General features: G+C 30.9%; 1 protein-coding gene across 8 annotated transcripts in view; it reads right to left on the bottom strand.

Annotated features, from left to right (window-relative positions):
- Positions 1-3,688: 3,688 nt before the first annotated feature.
- The window catches only part of LOC107453264 (hemocytin), a 142,808-nt gene continuing 120,486 nt past the window's right edge, over positions 3,689-26,010 (bottom strand). For all 8 annotated transcript variants that reach the window (XM_087157895.1, XM_087157896.1, XM_087157897.1 and 5 more), the window contains 16 exons: positions 25,089-25,333; positions 23,365-23,547; positions 22,145-22,380; positions 21,755-21,941; positions 20,711-21,055; positions 19,422-19,793; positions 17,234-17,338; positions 15,270-15,568; positions 13,951-14,073; positions 11,561-11,650; positions 10,601-10,723; positions 9,299-9,391; positions 8,220-8,345; positions 7,157-7,211; positions 6,929-7,081; positions 3,689-3,956 (listed from right to left, as the gene is read on the bottom strand). In XM_087157895.1, coding sequence (XP_087014021.1) covers positions 3,766-3,956; positions 6,929-7,081; positions 7,157-7,211; positions 8,220-8,345; positions 9,299-9,391; positions 10,601-10,723; positions 11,561-11,650; positions 13,951-14,073; positions 15,270-15,568; positions 17,234-17,338; positions 19,422-19,793; positions 20,711-21,055; positions 21,755-21,941; positions 22,145-22,380; positions 23,365-23,547; positions 25,089-25,333 — 2,926 coding nt within the window. In that variant the 3' untranslated portion in view covers positions 3,689-3,765. The remainder of the gene's footprint in view (positions 3,957-6,928; positions 7,082-7,156; positions 7,212-8,219; positions 8,346-9,298; positions 9,392-10,600; positions 10,724-11,560; positions 11,651-13,950; positions 14,074-15,269; positions 15,569-17,233; positions 17,339-19,421; positions 19,794-20,710; positions 21,056-21,754; positions 21,942-22,144; positions 22,381-23,364; positions 23,548-25,088; positions 25,334-26,010) is intronic.

Here is a 26,010-nt window from a genome sequence, read left to right as displayed (position 1 = left end):
TAAATGTAAGTGCTCCATTTTTGAGTTTCTCTTCTTGACTTACATGATATATCAAAACTTCACTTGTAGCCTAAAAAATGTTGCTAGTAAAATCTCGGTTATTTTATTTCTTTGATGTTTTCAGGTATGCACACTCATAATTACGCAAATATACATTTAAAAATTGTAAGATATTGCCAATTAACATCAAATGATTGCTTCCCTATTTGATAAAAGTTGCCTTTTTTAATTTAATACAGCTATAAATGCAAAAGAAAAAGTTTTAGTAAAAGGTTTCACTGTTTATTTTATTAATATTTATTTTGTATTATAAAGTATTTTATTTATTTTGTATTATTCAAAAATATTAATTTAAAGCATTTGTTTTAATGCTTTGTATTTTTCATGTTATTAACATTTTGTTTGTCGAATGCATTTTACTTTTTTTTTTTAGTTTTGATGCAATTACCCCAACCATGATGATGAAAGTGCTCACAAAAATTAATAACTCACCAAAGGTAAGGTGTCCTGCTTTATAATTCAGATCTCATTGATGGAGACAAATTAATAAGTTTCATTTCTTTTAAATTTTAGGTGCATTCCAGCTACAAAAAGCGAAGCAAGTCAGTAATTGAAAATATTGTTGTTGATTCTTTGGGAGCTCTGCGGAATGCCATAAATTCTATGCAGTTCATGTGCATGTCTTGTACGTTATCTAGATTATGATTCTAATTTTTATAAATATATGATTCTTAATTTTGTGTGTGACAAAAACACTATGGATTTCATAGGGTTATCTTGGAATTGATTTTTATTGAATGTTTAGAAATAATTTGGAGCCATTGTTAAAGTTAATCATATAATGCACTTCCATTATGTGATAGACTTTCATTAATGCATATAATGATAAGGATTTTAATTTTTTTGTGTTTCTTCATTTTGTGTGTGACAAAAATACTATGGTCTAGATAGGGTTATCTTGGAAATGACTTTTATTTTTATTGCATTTTTAAAAATAACTTGGTAGAAACATTGTTAAAGTCTATCATATAATGCTTTTCATTATTATATGATAGACTTTAATTAATGCATATAATGATAATGATTCTAATTTTTATAAACATTTGATTCTTCATTTTGTGTGTGACAAAAACACTATGGTTTTGATTCTTAGAATTGACTTCTATTTTTATTGCATTTTTAGAAATAACTCAGAAACATTGTTAAAGTCTTATCATATAATGCTTTTCATTATATGATGGACTTTCCGCATATAATAATGATTCTAATTTTTATGTAATTTTTTATTTTGTGTGTGACAAAAGCACTATGGTTATAATAGGTTTATCTTGGAATCGACTTTTATTTATATTGCAGTTTTAGAAATAACTTAGAAAATCTTTTAAAGTCTATAACATAAAAATAAAGAAACTTTAAAGTTTGTTCCCTTAAATGTTTATATATTTGTAACACTAAATTTTTCAACAACAGATTATTTGGAGATCGTGGTATTTAATATAAATGTCTGCTTATTTTTGAAAATATTTACACAATTTGTTCAAAGCTATTTTTTCTGAACAATGATTACCATCAAAACAAATGCTGAAAATGCATCGCGCTCATATTTCTGTGCTGTTTTCAGAAGTGCAAATCATTACAATTTCTCCATAATTATTATGATTTTGTTGACAAAATAAGGTTGATATGGTCACTTATGATTAAGAAATAAAAATTATGGGTTTGGTTTAAAATTTTTTGGTTTTTTGCAAATAATTTACTTTTTACTCCTTTTAACAATTTGAAAAACAATGCAAACATAGAAAAGTATAGATCATATAGGAGAACAAAAGAACTTAAACTCAAATGTGAAATGCTGTGAGAAAATATTTTTAGTGATTTAAGTGCAGTTGTCTAGAAAGGCAATATGGGTTAGTTCTAATTTAACCAAATGATTTCAAAGAAACAATAAAATTGTTTATTTTTTACAAATGAAGTATAAAATTTTAGTGTCATATATTTTTTAATTTAATTGCCAAGGTATTGATTTTTTTTTTATTTTATAAATATATACCTAAATATAGTATATATTTTTTATACATATATAGAATTAAGTAATATATACATCTTAGAATTGCACTATTTGGGAACGTTAACTTGTATTGAATACTGTGTTGTTTTTATGGAAATTAAATGAATGCTGAGCATTTTGTTCCTTCATAAACGACACATCTTTCGAAGAAAAGAAATATTATTTTTATTTCAACGCACACCCTCACTGAAGAAAAGACTTTGATCTTTTTCACTTGAGTTACATTATTCATACCTGATAAGTCCTGTTTACCTGCATATTCTCAAATTTCTCCGTAGAAGAAAGTATGAAGAATGGCAATAAAATATACGCTAATGGCAAAAATACTTCTTATTCCTCAACAGATAGTACTATTGCCAGTACTGCAGTATGTTGAGTGTTAATAGTAAAAATATCTTCAGTAGTAGACGGATCACGGGTTAGAGTCCCCTTGCCATCAGACTAACCATGGGAGTTTTTCGTGGTTTTCCTCTCCATGTAACGCAAATGCGGGTTAGTTGCATTAAAAGGTCCTCCATGAAGACAAATTTCTCCCAGTACTTGATCCAGGAGTTCCTATGTCTTCTGGATATGGTTCAAAATTACAATTCTACGGAGCTGAACGTTAGTAGTCGTTTGACTTATATGATTATGCATGATGTAAAACTTTACAAGTAGCCTAAAAATGTCGCTAGTAAAATCTCCGTTATTTTGTTTCTCCTATGTTGGTAGGTATGGTACTACAAAAACAAAGTGTTTATTAAGCTATTTCGCCTTCTTTCCCTCACGTCGCCTTATAGTTCTTTTGTTTTTGCTAGTGAAATTAATTGTTAGCTTGTTTTTTTATAGTTAATGTTATTTTTTTTTCACATTATTTTTTTTGTGATTTCTTGTTAACTTGGTTTTTTGCTAATTATTAATTGTTAGCTTGTTTCTTTTGTTAGTTATCCTTTGTTAATTTGTTTTTATAACTATCAATTGCATGCATAGCTTATTTTACATCCTTCTGTAAGTTAATAAATTTAATAGTCATTAAATTTCCTACTTATTTTAAGATTGTCAGAGACAGGACTATTACCGACTAAGATGTTTACCTTGTTATAGCATGGAAAAATTATAAAAAGTATACATATATATACTTTTCTTTAATTTAAACTTTACGTGTAGAAAAAAAAAAGCATTATAATTTTTACTATATCATTTTTAGAATTCGGCGGCACAGTGGTTGAGAGAGCAAACACATTTAAGAATTCTTTTGATGATGGGATCAATATAAATAGAATGGTAAAAAGTGAGTAATAGGGATGCCTATAAATCTGTGCTGGCAAATTAAAGCTAGCAGTATTCCTTACCTGTGAGAAAATATTTGGCCATGTAACTAAAATCCAGTCTTGATTATTGTTCTTCCTTATAGTTTCTCCCTTTTATTTTATTTAAAAAATAAAACTTCAATTCTTTTTGTATAGCGCATAAAAAGGCACTCTCTGAATAACTTTTGATCTAATTTTGTAGGGAGATCTAATTTTTTGTGCACAAGTGATATTAACAAAACTGAAGATGGGCTCGCATTATCAGATTTAGTTCTGAAGAGGAAAATCTGGTTATTAAAAGATGTTTTATTTTTCCTAAAAAAAGAAAAAGTTCATGTCCATAATATTTTATAAGGAAAAAGAAATAGGCAATATATACATGTATTAAGCTTATAAACAAATTCCTTTTTAGTAAGGCTCAATTTGGTTCATGGCTTTGTGAGATCTGTCTGTCCCTGAACAAGAGCGACACTCGCAGAGCAAAGGCTGTTGATACAGTTTCTCGACAGTCGATCCATCGTGACAGGTGAGGCTGATAATTCTATCTTTGGTCTTGATTGGGAGGCAGCAGTTGCAGATACTATGGAAATCTCCTTCCACTTTGGAGAGAATAAAGACAGCAAATTTAGATTGGAATTCAAGTTAAAAAAGCCATGACCATTTTTTCCATTTTTGGAAAAGTTTATTTGTATACAAAAGTGCCAACTTTTTAAACTTGTTATCTGTAATCAAAATTAAGAATTTTAAAGGAGTTTTTCCTATTTTGTTCTATATATAGGCACCTAGTATTGGCTACATTGAGCTGGAATTTATTATTTAAAAAAAAGTAACACTTATGTGTTACTCTTTTTTCAAATATTTGCTGCAAATAGCAAAACTCTGTCACTCATAGTAAGCTTATTTTTAACCGATTAACATGAGAATTTTCAAAAACCATTATTTTATTACTTAATCCTGGCTCAGAAAGCATATTAGTTGGCACCTTTGCATATACCAGACTATTTTTAAGAAGGACAAACTAAAAAAAGTATATTTTGATCCACTTAAGTATAAATATAGGCAAATTTTATCACAAAAGAATTTAAAAAATGTACTATTTTTAAAACAAAATTTTATCAATAAAGTACTACAGTAAGTATATAGAATAATTTTTAAGTACTGTTGCATTAAAAAAATATCTATTATCAATTAGTAGTTAATATTCCCATATATCAATATTTAATTCTCGACATCCAGCATAACATTTTTGTACATAAATAATTGAGTGGTTTATTTATCACAATTTAGTTAATTTATTTAAAATGGGCACAGTAGGCCTTGGCCCTCTATGGGCTGTCGTGCCACTGAGTTTAGTTTTAATTTATTTAAAAATTCTACGATATCACTGTAATTGGAATCAATCAAATAAAAGAGACAAATCAGCATTCAGGTATAAGAAGATCAGATTTCAGGGGCAGGGTTGCTACAGGCAACTATTTTTGCCTGAAAAGGCTAAAAAAGCAACTTTTCAGGAAAGGGAGACTTTTGCGTATTCCTAGCGATGTTTTTTTTAAATCATAAACAGTGTTGACTTCTGAACACCATGAATTTTTTTTCTTCAAAAAATTTGAATTGCAAGTTTGAGTCATCACTTTTTAATGCGCTCAATTTGCACAGATTCCATTGTAAGTCTATTTTGTATCTTGATCGTCTTATTAACGGTTATTGCTACGAAATTCTGCATGGTTTTAAACAATCCATTTTTTAATAGGATATTATGATGCGTGAATTTCGAATTTGAGTAATCACTTTTCACAATATATATATACGTATATATATTTGCTAAATCAATAATTTTTTTAGAAAAAAAAAATGTTTTTTTTTAATGAATTCTAGTAATTAAAAGTATTTAATTTTCTGCAAATTGTATACTAATTTTTTTATGTAAGAATTTAGTGCTAGAACACTAATGTTTATATAAAAATTATCATATTTGCTAGCAACTTGACTAAACAGATTATGATATTAGACAGTTAAATCTTTTAAAAAATTTTGGTCATATTATTGAGAAAATTTTGTTCTTATACTTTGTTCTATTTTCATGCTTTAGGCTACTAAAGGCAACTAATTTGTTCATTTTTTTCTGTTGTAACCCTGCAGGGGCACCATATTAGATGGGCCAACATTGCTCCCACAGTAAGGACAGAATGAAAGAACATACATGACTTGTCCCGGATTTTTAATAAAAGACATTTTCAGAACTTTGAAAAAGTCAATTCTGGATGCAAGTGCCTGTATATAATTAGTGGACACTCCAAATGTTTGAACTTTTGAATTTCACATTTTTTACTGGCATTATTAGTTAAAATTAATTATCCTAAGTATAGAATCAGAATAAAAAATTTATTTTTTCATCAGGATAACTATCCAATTTGCATACATAAAGAATGGGATGTTTAAAACAAATCAGGATAATAGCTAAACATCAAGGATGAAATTTTTTTTTTTATCAAGATAACTATAAATCTTGCAAAGGCCCCTGGTAAAAGAACATCACTCCTCAACCACAAATCCTTTGAATTTAAAAAACTTTTAACTCTACAGAACTTATTTCCTTTTTTAGTCACTATCACTCCAGCACTGAAAGAAGTATCAACCCATGAATTTCTGTTAAGTGCTATAAAATAATGTTAAAATAAGAAACAAATTCGCTATTTGCTGTTAAGCAAGAGATGGATATCCTTAGGGAGTGGTAATTGTTGTTCTAATCCATGATCTCATTCATCATTATTATCCTTATTAAATTTTTATAAATTTCTGTTCCCAGTGGTTGAATAGTGAGCCACAAGTAGCAAAACTGCTGTAATTGCTACTTTTTGAGTAGTGTAGTGCTCTAAATTTTTAAAAAGGTAGTGTAGTAAGTAGTGCACAAAAAACAGTATTTAACGATTCCTGGCAATTACTTTTAATGTTAGTTTAGTAAAAAAAAAAAGGTTCAAAAGCAACTAATTTTTCAAATTAGAGTGGTGCAATTTTTTGTGGGTTTGTCAATGGAGATAATGAGAATGCTCCTGTAGCAGTAGCGGTACTAAGAATTACGTGTTAGTAATATTCAAAGTAGCTCATATATCACTTGCAAATGAACACTTTGAAAGATGAATGTATGGAACATACTTTCTCTATAATATTTCATGCACTTTATTTCTTAGAGGAAATTTTTAAAAATATCACAAAATGTATTGTGAATTTATTAATCTCTTGGAATTTCTTATATTAAATGTTAGTTGTCAAGAAAAGTATAAAAAGTTGATGGTTAAAAGAACAAATTCGTAAAGAATTACTCCTCATGTTTAAATAAGCACAATTTAAAAAATGACCTCTGCAGTATAGGATTTAAGTAATCATCTGTGACTACATATAGTTCAGTTTTATTTCGTTATAGAAATGCTGAGTCAACCTTGCCCAGCTCAAGGATCGAACCCAGGACCTGTGGCACGGGAGTACGAAGCACTACCACTCAGCCACCAGGTGTCAATCTGGTTCCCATGTGAAGAAGAAGAAAAAATCACATGCAGTGTGAATTATCACTTACAATTTGAGTAAAGGGATTCAGATGAACAGTATCCAGCACACTTAGTGAGATTCTTTAGTGCATCATGATTCATGCATGAGCCTTTAATTGGATCCACATATGTAAAATATCCTCTGGTTTCATAAGCCGCAACTTGAACGGGGTTGCATTTATCTAAAAAAAAAAAAAAAACGATCAAATCAATAGTTTATGAAAGTCTTATTAGCAACAGATCAATAGTCAACATACCTGTTGTAGTTTTGCAGTATGAGCAGCATCCTTTTGGATCAGTTCTTATGCTTTCCTGTTAAAAAAGTTAAATAATACATCAACTTAATCATTTCTCAATTAAAAATATTACAATTTATACTTGTTGCTTGAGTACATTTTTCTTATTTGTACTAGGGGAGGCAAGTTATTTCCATAGTGGAAGAAACCCCCCCTTTTTTTTTTTAAAAAAAAAAAGTAAAACCTTAAAATCTTTTTAAAACAGTCTATGATTGCAATCTAATTTAAATTATGGTATAAACTTTCCAGCATTTAAATATATCATTTCTAAATAAGTGAAAATTAAAAAAACAATTGGATAAAAACATTAATAAATTTCATTTAAAAAACTGTAGTGTCTTTATGTTATGTGAATAAGTATAATAGATCCCTAACTATTATTATTTTTACAACTTTTATAATAATATAATCCAGATTAAAACAGAGGAAGTGAAAAAAAAATTTTTTTTTTTAACTTTCTGGTACTATATTAAGTTTAATTTGTTCAGATTTAAACTATTTTTATAATACTTATATTGCCACACAATTGTATTAGTCATTTTTAGTTTCTTCCATTTTTCCAGCTTCTTCGGGAATAAATGGTTTCTTCTGGTTGAAGGTAAATAGGTATTTTTTTTATGTTGCACTACAGCTGAACAATGGGCTATTGGCGAAGGTCTGGGAAAATTCCCTGAGGATGATCCGAAGACATGTCGCCGCAATTTCGATCATCTGCAGAGGGGATGGCTCCCCTGATTTGGTAGTCTGACGACCTGCGTACGAAGTTGAGCACTTTAAACAGTTTAACGAGTACCAATACTGCATACCATCCGTCCCTACGCAGGCGGATCAAAGTGGTCACCTACCCACTTACCGACCACAGCCAATGATGCTTGACTTCAGTGTTCTACTGGAACAGTGTCTTTACAATCAGTTCACTGCGGGGCTTCTTCTGGTTGAAATTCCAACTCTGACTATGACCCAAATAGGAAGAAAAAAAACACCGAATAGAGATCAATATAAATAATTTAATAAAAAATCTTACTAGAGGACAGTTTTCTGGCATAATTGGGCAGCTTTCTCCTTTGTAAGCTATATGAGTTCCATTTTCCCTCACTGTGCAGGTAGCCGTGTAACAAGGTTGAGACTTAGATATCCACGTTGCACCATCCTAAAGAAACACAAGCGTAAGATTTTTGCACCATTTTATAAAATGGCAAGAAAGTAAGTTCAGTGAGAAATAAACTTTCTATATAAAAAATTAACTTTCTCTTTAATCAGTCCAATATATTTCATTCCGTTTGATGACCATTTTTCTGGTAACTTCACGATCACATATAAGCAAAGAATTCAACCAAGTGCGATTTTAGGTCATTTGTTTTTACTGAAATTTTTACCATTTAAAAAACTTCAAAATGACACATGAGGTTAATTTCTGCCTTGATTTTCAAATAGATTGAAAACCTTTTAAGTTAGGAATCTATATGGAACTGAAAACTACTTTGAACATAGATCCAAGAGAAAGCGTTGTGAAAGTTTTAAAAAATATTTATGACAATTAAATATGAAAAATATTAAGATAGGGGGAACTATCATAGTACATTTCTGTACAACTGAGAAGAGGGAGCCGCGATCGCCTTCCAATGAAGTGAACCGGGATTTGGTCGATAGGAATTCCGCACCCGGCTTGCACCGACCACAGTGTTGGCGTGAAATATCCTCAATGGTAGACTGATCATAGGTTAGAGTCCCCTTGCCGTCAGGCTAACCATGGGAGGTTCTCGTGGTCTTCCTCTCCACGTAATGCAAATGCGGGTTAGTTCCATCAAAAAAGTCCGCCAAGAAGGCAAATTTCTCCCAGTACTTGATCCAGGAATTCCCTTGTTTTCTGGATTGGGTTCAAAATTACAAGGCTACGGAGTTGAACATTAGTCGTAAACCCAAAAATTGGGTCGGCTGTTCAACGACGGTTGACCGTTATAAAATTATAAAACTGAGGAGAGGAAAGGGTCAAGCCATGATACCCCAGATGACATATTGGAGCGTTGCAATCGCGAATAGAATAATCTTAAAAAATCTTTTCTATAATGAATCTGAAAAATTTGAATCAGGAGAATTACTTACATCATAGAGAAGTCCATCTTCTTCACATTGAGTTGGCACACACTTACCACAACACTTGTTAGATTCTGGGGAAGCCTCCGCATACACAGCCCACTGAAATGATGGAAATTATTATGGACGGAAGTAAATGTTTATTCATTCCATAACTAAATTTTTTAAAAAAGAATTCTGTATTATTTACAAGTGTGCTTACTTCCATTTCAAGTACAAAGGAAAATGAAAAATTTTCTGTTTTGAAATACAGGGTGATTATAACTAAAGTTATGATTTCAAAAATCGATAATTTTAAAACTACTCTGATATTTTAGCAGAACAATCATGAGGCAATGGATTTTTGTTTGGCAATGGAAAAAATATTTCTAAAATTTGCCGATAGATGGCGTTGTCATAGGAAAGACCAAAAATGGATTCATTTTACACAGGTATGTTGTTAGCCGAAAGGAAACAACATAGTTTAGAGGTTTACTAAAAATTAATCAGCGAAAAGATAGGAACACGTATTTACAGCGACAACAGTCATAATGCCAAAAGAAAAAGAGCTGCATGGAACAAACATCTTACTGATGATAAAGACATAAGTTGTTCAATGTGCTCTTTGCCCTGTTCAGCTACTAACTGGAAGAGCAAAACGGCATGCACCACAACAGATCAGAGGGTATCTGTACTGATGCAATGGGTGTGGTGTGTAATGATTGAATTCCAGTCTGGAAGTTTCTCAATCCGCCCGTTGTAAACAACATTCTTCAGGTACCCCCAAAGCCAGAACTCAATGGGGTTGAATCTGGGAAACATGGCGGCCATGTTGTTGGATGATGATCCTATCATCTCCAAAAAAAAAGAGCACTCAGGAGTAGCAATGTGTGGAAGAGTGCCATCTTGCATGAATATTGGGCTTTTCGCACACTGATGCTGCTGGAAGGACATTGTAAGGCAAAAGTACTTCATACCACTTGCCAGTAACGGTGCAGGTATCAGGACTTGCAGGTGTGATCTCTTTGGAAAAAAACGGACTAACGTAAACGCTGCCATTGCACAACACAGTGACCTTTTCAGAGTGAAGAGGTAATGGCTGCAGCTGAAACAGATTCTCGGTTGCCCAAGCTAAGCTAAGTTTACAAAATTAGTGCGATTATATATATATAATAACCGAAATATTTGCTCAAGAATTTTTACACTAAAAATGATTATTTTAATTTAAAATATATATGATGCACAGATCAACTTTTTAATACTAGCGTTCCCATACATAATAGAAAATTGATGTAAGATTAAGAATTACTGCATTTTATTACTATAACTTACTTCTGGGCACTCTTTTTGGCAATTTATAGTTTTCACCATGATGGCTGCTTCACCTGAGAAATCAGCCACACAGCTGTATTTCTTGCAAAAATCACCATCTGGAGAGGGCCATTCTAATCCAATCTAAAACATTAATATGAATATTTGATATCTGTACACAGTTGTAGTCTGTAAAGGCCATTCTTAATGTATATTTTCAAAATCTTTGTCAATCGTAATCCACGGCTCCAATCCTAAATGATTGAACTTTTTTTGGTGGAATCTCGACTTTATTCAATTCACTTAAAAGGCTCTTGATATGTAGCGAAATACACAAAAACTAAAATTAACATTAAGGGATCCAAACTTTCGAGCGCTCTTCTGATCAAACTATTGGAACCATATTGGTATCATACCAAGCCAAACTATTGGATTGCGGCTACCCCCTATATTTTGAGGATCAAAAATCCGAAATGTATGTTCATTCAGTTAGAGTACGTTTTTTGTGTCTGATTTCGTAACTTAAAATATCGTCTGCACTTATTAATTAGCAAATTTGAAGTCGCACCTTTGAGCTATTAAGATTGAGTCCTAGAACGTGAAGATCTGATCATTAGATCAATAGTTATTAAAGGCGGTCAATTTTTTTTTTAATTTTTTTTTTTGCACAATGCACATTATTGCTTCATCATTATATTATTAGTAAATAAAAACTTTTGTATTAAAAATATTTAAATAACTGGCTAAAAGTTTAAAGTGTTAATTGATCCATGTTACTCTTTTGTTTATTTAACACTAAAGATACCATAATCGGTCAAATCATCGGTTATTGTATGTTGCATTCTATTGTATAGTAAAGTGCTGGTATGTTTAGTGTTAAACTGATTTTTATACATCGCCATGTTTTCTTTTCTCACTTATTTTATTACAATATAAATTATATAATATCAGACAAGTAAAAGTATTATTTTGAAAGCATACCTGATATGTGGTACCTTCTAACATGCAAGCAGTACGGCGATAGCTTGGACAACAAGCTCCTGGAATTTCTACCACTTCTCGAACATACTTCTACAGTGAAAATATATATGCATTAAAAAAAAAAAACTTTTTTACTTTAATAAATTTATAAAATTTTCAACGCTTTTATTAGGTACAATAATCCTTTTAAATATGTTAACAACAGAAGTGTTGGTCTGGTTTTCAAAATTTTTGGTTAAAATATTTGAAAATGATTTGCTTAAAATAAGTTTATATGCATAGTTTTTTTCTTGATTTACATAATTGTTAAAGTTAATTTTTTTACAAGACAAATCCACTGAAAATTTATTCAATATTATTATTTCAATAAATTATACTAATAAATTGATGTTTTACAGTCATGCTATACTATGCTAGAAATTAAAGTGTGTGGCACGTCGGCATAATTTCACTGTGACTTCTTACTTGAGGGCAAGATTATAAATAGAGTATTTGGGGAACATCAATTACACTATTATGTCTCAGAAATATGCAAAAACTAGTTAGAACTGAATATTGATGATTCTAAGTGCCAAAGGTATCGAAGTCAGCATTCGCAGCACTTTTGTTCATTCAAGAACAGCAGTTATTAATGTTCATTTTGTTACTGTGCAGAAAATGTGGGCTAAACGTCAGAATGCTTAATCTGAAAGGTGCAGGATTGCCCCATCCACGGTGCATCAAATTGTGAGAAATCTTAACCAAGGAGCGACTGCAAAACTCTCTAAGCAAACTATTTCCGCACATTTCATCATATAAGCTAAGGAAGCTGATAACTAGTTCAAAATCCTCTGTTACATGAATTGAACAAGTACAGACATCTCTAGTTAGCAAAGGAGTACAAGGATTGGTCAGTAGAGATCTGGGAAAGGGTCATGTAATCCAAATGAATCGTGTATTCAATTACACTCTAACATTGGTGTTATACCAGCTCTAATATTTTTTATTAGAAGACATCTATGTGACTTAATCATCCAATATAGTATCACTTTCTTCCTTCACAATCTTTTTCTAAGCCAATGAGAGTTAGACATGCTGTCACACTGAAGGATAGAGGTTCTCTCTGTCCTCTTAATTTATGTTTCCGTTATTGTTTTAATCAATATTTTTAAATTAGTTAATTGGACTATCTTTATTCACCATTCTTCGAATCGCCTTCTTCATAACATCAAACCCACTGATTTAATGTGTAACTTTGGTGTTCCGTAGTTATTTCACCTTGTTTACGCACCTTAACAAGGTACGTAAAATATTCAGTCATTTCCTACTCTATGCAAACACCTTTTCACCGTATAATGCAAAACTGAAATTTGTGTATTTTTATTTATTTCTTCCTTGATTGTTGTTGCTGTCTTCTATTTTGCGCTATGTACTCTCGTGCTACAAGTCCTGGGTTTGATGCTAGGACCGGGCAAGGTTGACTCAGCCTTTCATCCCTTCAGTGGGTCGATAAATGAGTACCAAGCATGCTCGGGAACTAAACATAGGGGATTCCGCGTTCAGCTGACCACCTAACCGGAACATCTGCTCCTGCACCCCAGAGCCCAAAAGGTCAAGAAAACTAAGATGGGCACAATAGGCCTTGGCCCTTTATGGGCTGTCGCGCCACTGAGTTTAGTTTTATAACAATAAAGGGATGTAATAATATGCTAACGCAAAAAAAGTTTGCAAATTTTTTTCTTTAATTAAGTAGCTAAGGAAAATGTTGAACCAATTAAAAATTGCTATTGAGGTAATAGATGGAAAGGGACCAAACAGGATCTTGGTATTACAGGGTCAGAGATGATTGTGGTTCGGAAAAAATCTGGATTTCCGAATTTTTTGTCAACCGCGATCCAGAAGTTTCCGGAAATCCAAGGTATAGAAGTTTCAAGAAATCGTCGATCACATTTATGTTTAAAAATTCTTGCATATTTTATTTAGAAATATAAGAACTAAAATTTATACTTGGCATCTATTTCCTTTGTAAATATTTTTTCTTTTAGAACAATAAATGTGATTAGACATAAAAGTGAACTTATACATAATTATTCATTTAAATTATGCGGCGTATAATTTATTTAGAATTTCATGTTTTTAAAATATCAATGATTTAAATTTATGAAGACATTAATTTTTTGAAATGCGTCATTATTGATTTTACTCAAGAATTTTTCAGGATTTTTGAGTTGCGCTCACAATCACCCCCGCAGCGTATACTCTAAATTATTGTCTTACAACTTATTGATGTTATAATTTATTTAACACTTATTAGATTTTTGAATATTATAAGAACTGAAAGCAATTAAAAATTTTAGCATCATTATAATATTTCAATCATGAATGTTTATGTGTAATAAAAGTAGGTTCACCTCAGCATCCGGCAGATCATGCATTTTAGGACATATTTCTTCTCGGCAAGTAGAAATAAATTGTCCTTCCATTTCCATGCACAAGCATTTGAAACAGAGTCCATCTTGCCAAACGGATCCAGCCTAGAAATAGAACAGTCTGTAAAGTCATAAACTTCATTAAACCTTTTACGTTCCATAGTATGGAAAAATGTATTGCAAGTGTAGATGAAAGCATATTTCGTATTATATCATTCATATGTATAAAACTAGGTTATAGTGTTAGAGTAGATGAAATTTTAGAGTTGGAAAAATTTACTAAACTCCAGTTAGTTATAAATTAGGCTCTGTTGCTTAAAAGAGGAAAAAAAAGTTTTGATCTTATGAAAGTTCGAAATTTGGATTTTTTTCAGTTAACTTTACAGTTTTCAAATTTTTTTTATCAATTTAAATAAAATGAATAAAAAAAATTTTTACACTGGATTAGTGCATTTTGAAATAAAATTACCCTTTTTAAAAAAAATTAGTTTAAACAGTTATGGAGATATTTCCATTCATGCAAAAATTGAAAATATCTTCAGGGGGGCCACTTTCCAATTAAATTACTGGAGCGTATTTTCCAGATTGTTTAAACCTTCTTCCCATTTCGTGCGTAAAAGAATCCAAATCTGTTTATTCAGAGAAAGAGCATTTTTGTGTCATAATTTTACAATAAATTGCAGAAGAAAAATAGAATATTTATGGTTAGTCCATGAAAAAAACATACATCCAAGTAAAATGAAACTTTTACACTGTTTTCAGTGGTATCTTTTATTTTAGTTCAAATTTTTACGATGTTGAAGTTCTAATTAAAAAAAAATGTATAAGGGTGGCCACAAACATTCAGAAAAACGATTCCCCGACTTTTCCAGAGTTATTCTATCAAATTTCCCTGAGTTTTATTACTGGTAATATTTTACATATAACCTTATCTTTATGCATTAAATGTATTTCAAAAAAACACTTATACTGGTTATTAGAGTTGGAAATACACAATTGTTTTTTTAAAAAAATCATAATAAGACAAATATTTTTTGCATATATTCGTTACTTTAAATTCAATTGAATTTATTTCTCCTGATTTTTGGGGTATTTTCTTTGAATTCCTAGACATTCCCATGATTTTACCAGATTCATAAAATTCCTGGATTTTTTTCCTGTTCTGTGGCCATCCTGTTTATCAACAATAAGTTTTAAAAATTAATCAGTCCTAGAAGGTAACATTTTCGTCCAATCAAAACCCTTACTCAATATGCTCCACAATCCCTGCCTTCATCTGAAATAGAACAGGTGTTTAATACCTGATATTCCATATCGTAGAGCTGTTCTGGGAGAAGTTCAATCTGTGTACCATTTATGACATCGTATTTGTGTTGATATACACAAACATCGTTTCTCGGGACACAGGTGTATTTTTCACAGCATTTTCCCTGGTACTTGGAAAGTTTGAAACCAGGTCCACAGGCAGGTGGTGCGCGACAGAGCTCTGTATAGCATTTGGTGACATAACGCGGGCAGCAGTCCTCAGTCTCGATGGTGAGATCTTCACCTTCTTCCAGCAAAGGTCCAAGCAATGGTGGACACAACTCTGGCATGCATTCTATCAAAATATTTAATGAAAATAAATCGTATAATAGTAAAATTAAAATATTTAATAAAGCTATCAGGGTGCGCAGCCAAATCTTCCAACAAAAAATAAGCACCTTTTAAGCACTCAAAAAATATTTTTAAGCACTATAAACATTAAGAAAATACAAAATAATTTTCAAAGACTCTACATGATCATGATAAAATAATTAGTTTCTGACAAAGAACTCTTTTTCTTGATTTTATTAGTCATTATAAAATGATCTAGAGATTTTTCGATTCAATATCAGAGGGTGGAAAATGAAGCCTGAAATTGACAATATCTTGCAGAATGCAGCAGAGCTGCAAATGAGAGTGCAATAGTCTCACCAAACCCAGTTCAGCAGACGCATATGTGGAGTCGCAGGTATTTCATCAAGTGAAATGATAGGCACTTTCATACGCTATGGACCGACAGTAAGTCGAAATAGATTGTGGTTTAATAATTGTGGAAACGTTGAATAGAACAATGTGAAAAGCACGCTTTTGCATAATACGTGGTGAAAATCGACATGGTAAAGAAAAAAAAATCTCATTTTCGAAAAGGGAAAATTAAGCATTTTTTAAAAACACCAAATAAAAAAGCACCTTTATGGTGCTTTAAAAAACGAAAATCAAAAATAAGCACTTTCTAAAATGCTATGCACCATGACTATACTAGATTGATATTTAGAGGAGAAAACTTTGTTTGACCAATTTTTAACATTAAGGAAACTAAATGTTCACACACTTTTGATTTCTTCAGTTCAAAATATTGAAAATTTGGAATCACACAGAGAACTTTAATTACTAGATAGTTATTATTTATATAATTTTTTTATTTTATTTTCAATAAATGAAAGCATATTTGTTATTGCAAAACATAAAATTTGAAAAGGACATGGAAGTCAATTTCAGTTTCCAACACCAGGATGATGATACACGATATAAATGAAAAGAGCATGTTTTTTTTTTTTTTGTTCTTTAAATACAAAGATATTTTTTCAGACAAGTATGTACAGATTATTGTTATCATGGGTATAGCTATTTCAGACCTCGTAGTAAGCCGGAAAAACAGACATTTTTGGAACAGTTTACATATACCATTTCAAAAGACTTTTAAAAAGGGTAAACAAAGAACTTAAAAAAGTATAACTTGCTCTACTTAAGCATAATAAAGGCAAATTTTATTGCAGAAGTTATTATTATCACTAAAGGTAATTATTATTGCTGAAATTAATAAAAATATTATTATTAATTTCAGCATTACTTTATTTAGAACAGAGTGTTTAACAGTTTTCCATAATCTTATTAATTGAGCACTGTACAATTCAGAATAGTTTGAGAATCAATATATTGAAAGTTTTCATAGTACTGTTCCAATACAAGAAATTACCAGTATCAATTAGTGGTTACTATTCCCACCTTGCTAATAAAACAAGTTAAATTGAATTTCAATAATTATGATCACTCGGCGTTGAGGGTGATGATATGTTTAAGATGTTTTTAACAGGTGGTAGACCAGTAAAAGGGAAATGAATTCCAGGTCAAAATAGGATGAAATTTAGAGGGTATCTTCATTATAATCTGGGCAGTCAATTTATTTACAGCAAAATTATATTTAAAAGATATTTTGAGATTTGAATATAGGATTACTTACTGCATAGATACGAAGGGCAGCCATCTATATGTTCTACAATGTTTGATTCTCCCTCTCTGCACTCCAGGGGATGAATATCTGGGCACTTGAGTTCTGCTATTTCGACTTAAAACAGAGAAATATTCAGACATTACTATTTAGATACGTGAAAATCTTTTAGACCAGCAGATTTTTGGATATAAAAGAACAAAATTATCTTTTTTTGTGTTTTCTTGTATTTATTTATTTATTATATATATATATATATATATATATATATATATATATATATATATATATATATATATATAAATAAATAAATACAAGAAAACACTAAGAAAGTTAAGAAAAACAATAAGTAACATTTATTGCGCTTAAGCTGCAAGTAAACAGCACTCTTTAACAGCACGCAAGTAAACTTTTTTCCGGCTTTTTTTCCGGTTTTTTAATTAACAATTCACTTTTTTTTTTTTTTTTTAATAAAATATTGTTTGTTGTTGTTTTTTTTTTACTTATTATTTCCCACCCCCTTTTTTTCATATGTCTATAATTTTTCTTTGTTTTATTCTTCATTTTGAACTTATATATATATATATATATATATATATATATATATATATATATATATATATATATATATATATATATATAAGCGATTGAGCAGCAAACAAATCAATATATTGGAATCAATATACTAGATTGATATCTGTTCTGTAGAATAGATAACGTTTGCAAATTTTTTTTAGTTATTAAATAAGTTGAAATTATTAAATGTAACTAGAAAGAAAATGAATTAAAAAAATTGCAAAAGTTCATAATAGTAAATTAAAATTCTAATCAAAACTGAAATAGAAGTACAAAGGACAGTCTGACATTACGCACGCTTTACAGACGAGGAAAGGAAGGTGTATTGGCATTCATTTACATAAATATTAAGATCAAGACCAGTGACAAAAGTAATCCAAAAACATTTTTTAATAGGAGAGCATTAGGTTGAGTCCAAAAGATGGAAAAAAATATGAATTTTTTTTTAACCTTACAAGTTTACTTAAACTCTGAGATTTAAAAACTAATGTTAATTTTTTTTAAAAGGGCAAAGATTTTTATACTTTCACTCATAAAAGTACATGGTTACAAAATATTAGAATTTTACTAAGAATATTTTTTTCCTTTAAAGCAATAAAACTGCTAATATAAAATAACTTCAAAACTAATTCGAAATTTAATTATTAAAAAATTTAAACTTATTTAAATAGTGTGGGACGTGTCACTATTTTTTAAACAAATGAGTATTTGGGAGGAAGAAAAATCATTCGCTAATAGTTTTCACTAAACTAATTAAGACAGAAGCAGTGGGAAAAAAAACTTGAAATTTTCTTAAAATAACTCAATAACCGATGGCTGCACTAATAACATTTTGATAACCAAACAGTCTTTAAACATTTTTTCTAGAAATGTGCAAAGTTTTATATTGTTTCAGTTAGCAGTTTTTAAGCTACGGCTATCAGAAGCATGTTCGGCAAACACTTTCTGAAACAACGGCAGTAATCTACTTATCAATATAGAATGATATCCAGTTTCTTTTGCATTTTGTTTACAAGACCCTTCATTTGAAGGTTTTAATTTTTTTGACAATTTAAAATATACTTAAGCATATTAAGGGGGGTGATTATGGAACAAGTATTTATACCAGGGGTTTCCAACTTACATGAGGCTGGGGACCGCAATTAAAAACACCAATCAAATGGCGGGCAGCAACTTTATCAAAATTTTATATAGGACTCTTTTATGTTCGAAGGAACATTAAATATTACTGTCAGATTTTTATCAAATTGTACAAAACAAAAGTATTGAATTACAAATTAAAATAAGAAGGAAATTTTTACCTGAGAAAATATTTTTTTTGCATCGTTGGTTTGTTAAATTTCACAGAAACGAAGAAATTAGGTTTTCTTAAACGAAAGAAAAGTATTTTAAATGCATATAGATTTTTTACGAAAATTATCAGCAAAAAAAAGACAGTTAATATATTTTAGTTCGGGGGCCACAAAAAAGGCTTCGTGGGCCGGATGTGGCCCACGCATTAAATAATTTTTTGAAAACAATTGCAATAAATATTAGGTACTTGCTATATAATAATACAAATTCTTACAGAGGTTTTAAATAAACAGCAATGCAAAATGAAGAAAAGCATTATCGAAACACTTACCACATCGATATGTGTCACAACATGTGGTGTCATTATGCTGCACCTTGTTTAGTGTCTCTTTTGCGGAACAGATGGGGGGCTCAGGACATTGAATAACAGTACACTTTGTGGTGAGATCTGCCATACATTCGCACATTTCACACGGACCTAGAGTCCAAACTTCTCCGACTACATGTCCGAAAGCATCACAGGTTTCACAGGTGATGGAATCGACACACTTTCCTAAGTGATAAACTTGTTCTTCTGGACATTTGCAAGTGTATAATGGAAGTAGATCGCAATCGTCTGGATGATAATTTTTGTAGTTGTCACATGTCTTTGGACAAGCTGAAGTGCACTCATAAGTCATACCTTCCTCTGGACATGTGTTTTCTATTTTTTTTGAAAAAAAAAAGGAATATGTATTTAGAAGAGTAAAATTCAAACATTTGCACAATGGACTTTAGAAAGCAAAAATATTTTTATGATGCAGAATATGCATTTTCAAGTACACATCTGTAAGAAAAAAATTTTAAAAAAAAGAAGAAAAACACACTTGAACATGTGTTTGCATGGACATAAAAACAAATGAGGGCATATGGTTCTTATTGTTTTAATAAAAATAAATATGTATTTAAAAACACAAAGCTCAGACATTTGCAGAAGAAACTCAAAAGTATTTCAATGATGTAGAATATGCATTTTCAGATACACATATGTTTGAAGAAAATTTAAATACAATTTATAGAGTTTATATATAGAGTTAAAAGCACCATTAACCCACCTTGAGTTATCGAACATAATAGGGCTAAACTTACATATCTCGCAACATCAATCAAACAAAATGATTCAAATAAATTAACATCAAAAGTTGAAACTCATTTAAAGCTAGTGATATTTAAACAAGAAATAAAATATTCGATAGAATGCATGGGAATTGATGAACTCGAGATGCTTGAGAGTTGAAAATCGGAAGTTTTAATATTACCTCATTTTTTGGGGGGAAAATGCTGTCTTAATAAAAAAAAAAGATATCGGAATTGAAAATGTAATAATGATAAAGAGAGAAAAAAACTGAAATAGTTGTACATAAAAATCAATAAAGATAACTGAAATAAAACGCAAGAGAGGAACACCACTTTTAAAAGACAAAAATAAGAAATAAAATTCCCTGCATTTTCCCAGTTTGTAAGGAAAAACTCAAAATTCCCTGCATTTTCCAGGTTTTCAATATTCTCCCTGTGGAGTGGCAACCCTAACTTTATAAACAAGGTTAACGTGCAGAGAGATAGGCAGAGTAAAAAACTTACCGCATCCACTTAGTTTGAGCCACTCAACTAATGAAACGCCTCTTTCACAACACTGTTGAGCATACTGAAATTTAGATCTGCACATGGAAGCCTCTGGTTTATGACTGTAAGTGACGTCGTTTTGACAGGACTTGGAATACATCGTTGGATTCAAGAAGATTTCACAAGGGCTGATTGTAAAATTACAAATGCCGGGCGGTGGTTCTGGCACCGGTACCCGAGGTAATTCACAGTTTTTACGGTGCTCGTGTTCCACCAGCCAACTATAAGCAAAGTCATCAATGTCATCTGTCACAAAACCATCTCTGTGGTACAGATCATCAGATTGTTCAAAGTTGCACAAACCTTCAAGAAATGGTTAAACATAACACATCACAGTTTCAGTTTAAAATCAGTGTATACATGAGAACTGTATTCAATTTGAATAATTAAAACAAGTAAATGGACCAAATAACCAAATTTGTACCAAAATTTTGAAAATAGTAAAAAAAGAGGAAATATTTTCAAAAAAAAGTTGTACTGTTTGCTTTCTTATGCTTTGTTAATTGGTTAAAACTCAAATTTAGATGTTGAAAGTCCATTTATTATAATTTTCAATAAATAATATGTAAGTAAAAACACAAAAAAGTGGCTTTAAGTATCCCCACTTGACAGTATGTTACGAAAGAGATGTTGTAATCAAAATCTAATACAAGGGTGCTTGCCAATGATTGCCATTGTACAAAATCTCAACAAAATGACTCATTTGGAGGTAAAAAGACTGATTGTACTCGCCAAAATGCAGGGTCCATAAAAAAATTAGCTCTCAAATATTAAACATACACATTAAAAAAGAACATTTTTTTCTTCAGATTAATAACTAAGAGTGGGAGAAAAAGAATTAATTTTTCTTAATTTTCTTCTTTCATTTGGTTTCTGTTTTGTCTGGAAGATTAGCCAAATTGCTTGTTAAAAGCCAGTCATAATACTGGCTAATAAACACAACAAGAAAGATCAAAAGGATTGTGTATTCCAACAGATAACTAAGAAAGTAACTAAGCATACCGCATAATCCTTCCGTTTTGTTAAAGTAGTAGAAAGCAGGCAGCTCTATGTTGAAACCATACATTTGGTCAAAATAGCGAACAGCTAAATTGATGTGCTTGATGTGAATAACTGTGCTTTTTCCAGGAACATATGTTATGTGTATGTCATCACCTCCATTAGATGCCTCCACATCATCAAGGTAAACCTGAAAAGTTATTAATGTAGGGTTAACAAATTTCAATAAATTAGTAGTGAAGGGGACAAAATTGATTTTTCAACGATATCAATAAAACCTCTGCTATGTAACAAATGCACATTTTTGATAATAGTTTTCAAAGAATGTAAAACAATTTTTATTTCTTTATAAAATGCAAACAATTTACATGTCAACTAAAAATAGCTACTCACAGGTTTATTTTTGAACTTTTCAACGACATGGCCATTCCACTCAATTCTTAGTCCTTCTGCACACGAAGTGTGAGGCTCTTCGGGACATTCAACATTTGTCACTAAAACTCGGAAGTTTAGTTTTGGATCAGGATCATTGAGATGTTGAACTAAAACATAGGTGCAAGTCCCTTGGAAAGCGTAATACTGACCATCAAAAGTGATAAAATTAGGATCCCCATGACCTCTACATACACCTATTAAGAAAAACCAGAACAGTATATACTTTAGAACGAACAGCAAAAAAATTTAGGAACACAGATTTTCAAACACATAGGAAGAGGACAGACAACCTTGAGATTCTAGAAACTGGTTTGATTAGTATGGTTAAGTTAATAAGAAATAAAAAAGATCCACCCAAAAGATCAAATTTTTAATGAGTGCTGAAACATTTATTAGAACTCATATTTCATAATCTTTTAAGAAATAAAAGCGTTTCTTCATAACTTTCAGAATCGTTAGAAATTTTATGAATGCTTACAAATCATTAAATACCTCTTCGATGGTACACAAACTGAAACAGGGTTGAACTAAGGTATGATATCCCATATAAAACTAGACAAAATTTAAATATGAGGATTATTAGGACAAACTTTAAGAGGAGGTAGGAACACAACAAGGATTCAGTTTTGATAGTAACCCATGGGTGGAAATGTCTTCATTTGATGCTAGGTGTTGTTCACAAAAGCATTGGAGGAAAACAGACCTGCATTGCCATAGTCAATTGAGCTGACATCAAATGACTATGCAGCACCTATTTTTTTTAAATAAAAAAGCAGAGCTTTTTAATAAAAGCCAGTCAGCCTGACTTTTTCATAAAAAGTGCCGCTTTCTTGCAAACCAGGATTTTTTTTAAGTGCAATACCCATAAGACTAAAAATATTTACTCGAATTATCAAAGTAAATCAGATAATAATGGATATAACAAAATCAGACACAAAAATGTACTTTCTGAGAATAAACGTGCCTTTTTTTGCCAGATTCTGTTCCAGAAAGTTAGAGTAAGTGTAATTTTACAGAACATAAAATTTTTGACATTTTTTTAGTAAATTAGAAAATAAAATAGGAGAAAAAAAACTTAATTTTCCTTTTGATTTGGGGGGAGAGGGGACTGGAACCCACTGTATTCCATACACGTGGATCAATTATAGAAGAGAAGCAAAATTGACACAGAAACTTACAATCCTGACACATTTTTGGAGCAACGCAACGATTGTGGTGGAGGACAGTTCCATCGGGGCAATAGCATCCAGGCGCGCAACCACCACTTTTGCATATCTCGTCTTTGACACGGTAATTATCACACGTAAGCTGGCAGCCCTCACCACACTCCTTCCATTCCAAACCTGGAGGACATTCTGGCGCTGAAAACATTTTAATGAACCCATAAATATAAGAAATTTCTCTGAAAGTCATGCCAAATATTATATCATAAATACTTTTAAAACTTTACTGAAGATGTTACAATGACAACATGCAGTTAACAGAAATATTACGCAGATGTGGACCTAGAGAAAATGAGTTTTATGGCTATTCTATTTGATATAATCTCAAAGCATTATTTAATGTGCGTTTATTTTGTAAATAAATAGCTAAATATAACGTTTAAAAATATGTTTTAAAAATATTTCAAGTGCAATTTTGTAATAAATCTCTTGAGATTAAAAATACAGTTACTGTAGTCGATGTTTCTGGAATTTTTTTCCTCATGCCCTTTCCTACTGTAAAATACAGATAATATACCCAGGCTAGAGAAAGCGCCCCTGTAGTTTCTCACAAATACTGACTGCCAACGAGTATCAAAAAAGTGTCCACTTCCCAACAACACAATTTAAAAGATTTTTCTTTCTAAAAATTAGTTTTCCAGATGTTTAGGGTAGAGAATTAATGTTATACCATAAATGATCAATGAGTGGGGATTAAATAATCCCAGGGATTAAATAATCGTGTTTTTAATGGCATGTAAGTTTGTCAGCTAAACATTTTATGTGATCTCGGAGATTAAGAATCAGTCGTTATTGAGATTTGCAACATACAGGATGACTAAAATATTGGCTGAGAATCATGAAAAATAAAAAAATTATGTAGAAATAGATTATTGGCAGAAAACCTTTATTTGGGGAGTAAGATGGATACTCTCTTTGAATTTTTAGAAAAATAAAGGGAAAATAGCTTAGCTGTATTTAACAGAATGCTGGAAGAAGAAGATTTGAAAATAGCAGCAACAGGTTGAGATTTATAGGAAGAGACCTAACTTTATTTAATGTGACACAGATGTTATTCTGGAATCTTTAAATTTGTAGATTTACAGAATTTTAAAGTTTTCATTGCATTAAATTTTTAAAAAAAATCATCATCATCATAGTTGGCCAGACAACCTAATGAGGGCCAATGTCTTCCCCTGAAGATTTTTCCCCAACGACTTCCGATTTATCTTTGATCTCCAATTCTTTTCATTAATTGCAAGAAAATCAGACTCCACTGAGTCAGCTCATCTCAGCCACGGCCTTCCCACGTTCTTGTTCCAGTGGGTTTAAAAAGCACTATCTTTTTTATTGTATTGTCACCACTCATTCATTTGTTCATTTTTTAAAATACTCTTGAATAAAATATCTTATTTTTTCTCATTCTTAATTTTTTACAGAACGTAATTTAAAGGACTGTTCTAAAAAAATTTTTGTAAAGAGAGAGAATGCAAAATTAATTGTATATGATATATTAAAAATAGTTTTTGAGGGAGTGTTTCTGTTACATTGTCGACCTCCTGATCTTCTTAAAATTTTGGAGGTTCGAAAAGTAGTTTTACAAAGATGTACAGTAATTAAAAAAGGGAAAAAAACGTCAAATCAAGATAAAAATTTATCATACAATATAGGTAAAATAGACAATGAAAAAGAAAACTTACTGCATCCGAATTTGAGTCTCCAATCACGCACTGGTTCCTGCTTTGATGTTTCACAGGCTTCAACAAAACTTTCATAAGCCAGGCACTTGCAGGAACCGCTCTCTTCATAGATATCATAGAAGACGTCTTTGTTTCTAGCATCCAGAGATGTCGTTTGCAAGCAGTCACACATGAATACAGTGCAAGCTTCAATACGGTTCTCAATCTTGACATAGTCTGAACAGGAAGAATTAAATGGCTCTTCCCTGTGAAAATGACAAATATTAAGACAAAAACAAATACAATAAAGTGTTTGAAAGAAATTCCAATGACTCAAGTGTTTCATATGCAAAAAAAGAAAACAAATATGCCATTTCTTTTAATACGCAAAAGTAACCAGCACTTTACAAAAACAGATTCTGCTATGAAACAGCAAATGCTTATAATGACCTAAAATTCGGAATATTTAGGTGATAATCGAGACAAACAAATGGACAAAATTCTATTTCCAACAAATTAACAATATATTTCTTACATCACAGTAAAGATAGCTCAAAAATATACAAAACTTAGATTAAAAAAATATTTTATAAGTGCGGCAAATTGCTAAGGGGTCAAAAGGGTTTCTTTGAACAAAATTAAAAATTTTTTGGAAAAAATATACGTTAGAACCTGTTTTATTCTGAGCAATCTGACAAGAATAAAATGATACTCAAACTTACTCACTGAAAGAGAAAATAACATCAATTTTCGTAAACTGCAATCCTCTACAGATTCAAGTATTTTATTTAGGCAGGGTTCATATAGAGATCAGAAAAAATCCAAGGAGTCCAAAATTTTAAGGACTTATCAAAAATTAAAAAAACTTCGTGTAAAAGATAACTAGACAGTTAAAATTAAAAAGCAGTTATTATAAGGAGCTCGCAAAAATGCATAATTTGAT

The sequence above is a fragment of the Parasteatoda tepidariorum genome, chromosome 2 (genome assembly GCF_982258835.1).
Source record: "Parasteatoda tepidariorum strain Cologne lab strain chromosome 2, Ptep-v5.0, whole genome shotgun sequence".
Lineage (NCBI taxonomy): Eukaryota > Metazoa > Arthropoda > Arachnida > Araneae > Theridiidae > Parasteatoda > Parasteatoda tepidariorum.
Note: the sequence above shows the minus strand (reverse complement) of the source record. Positions and strands in the feature narration are given on the sequence as shown.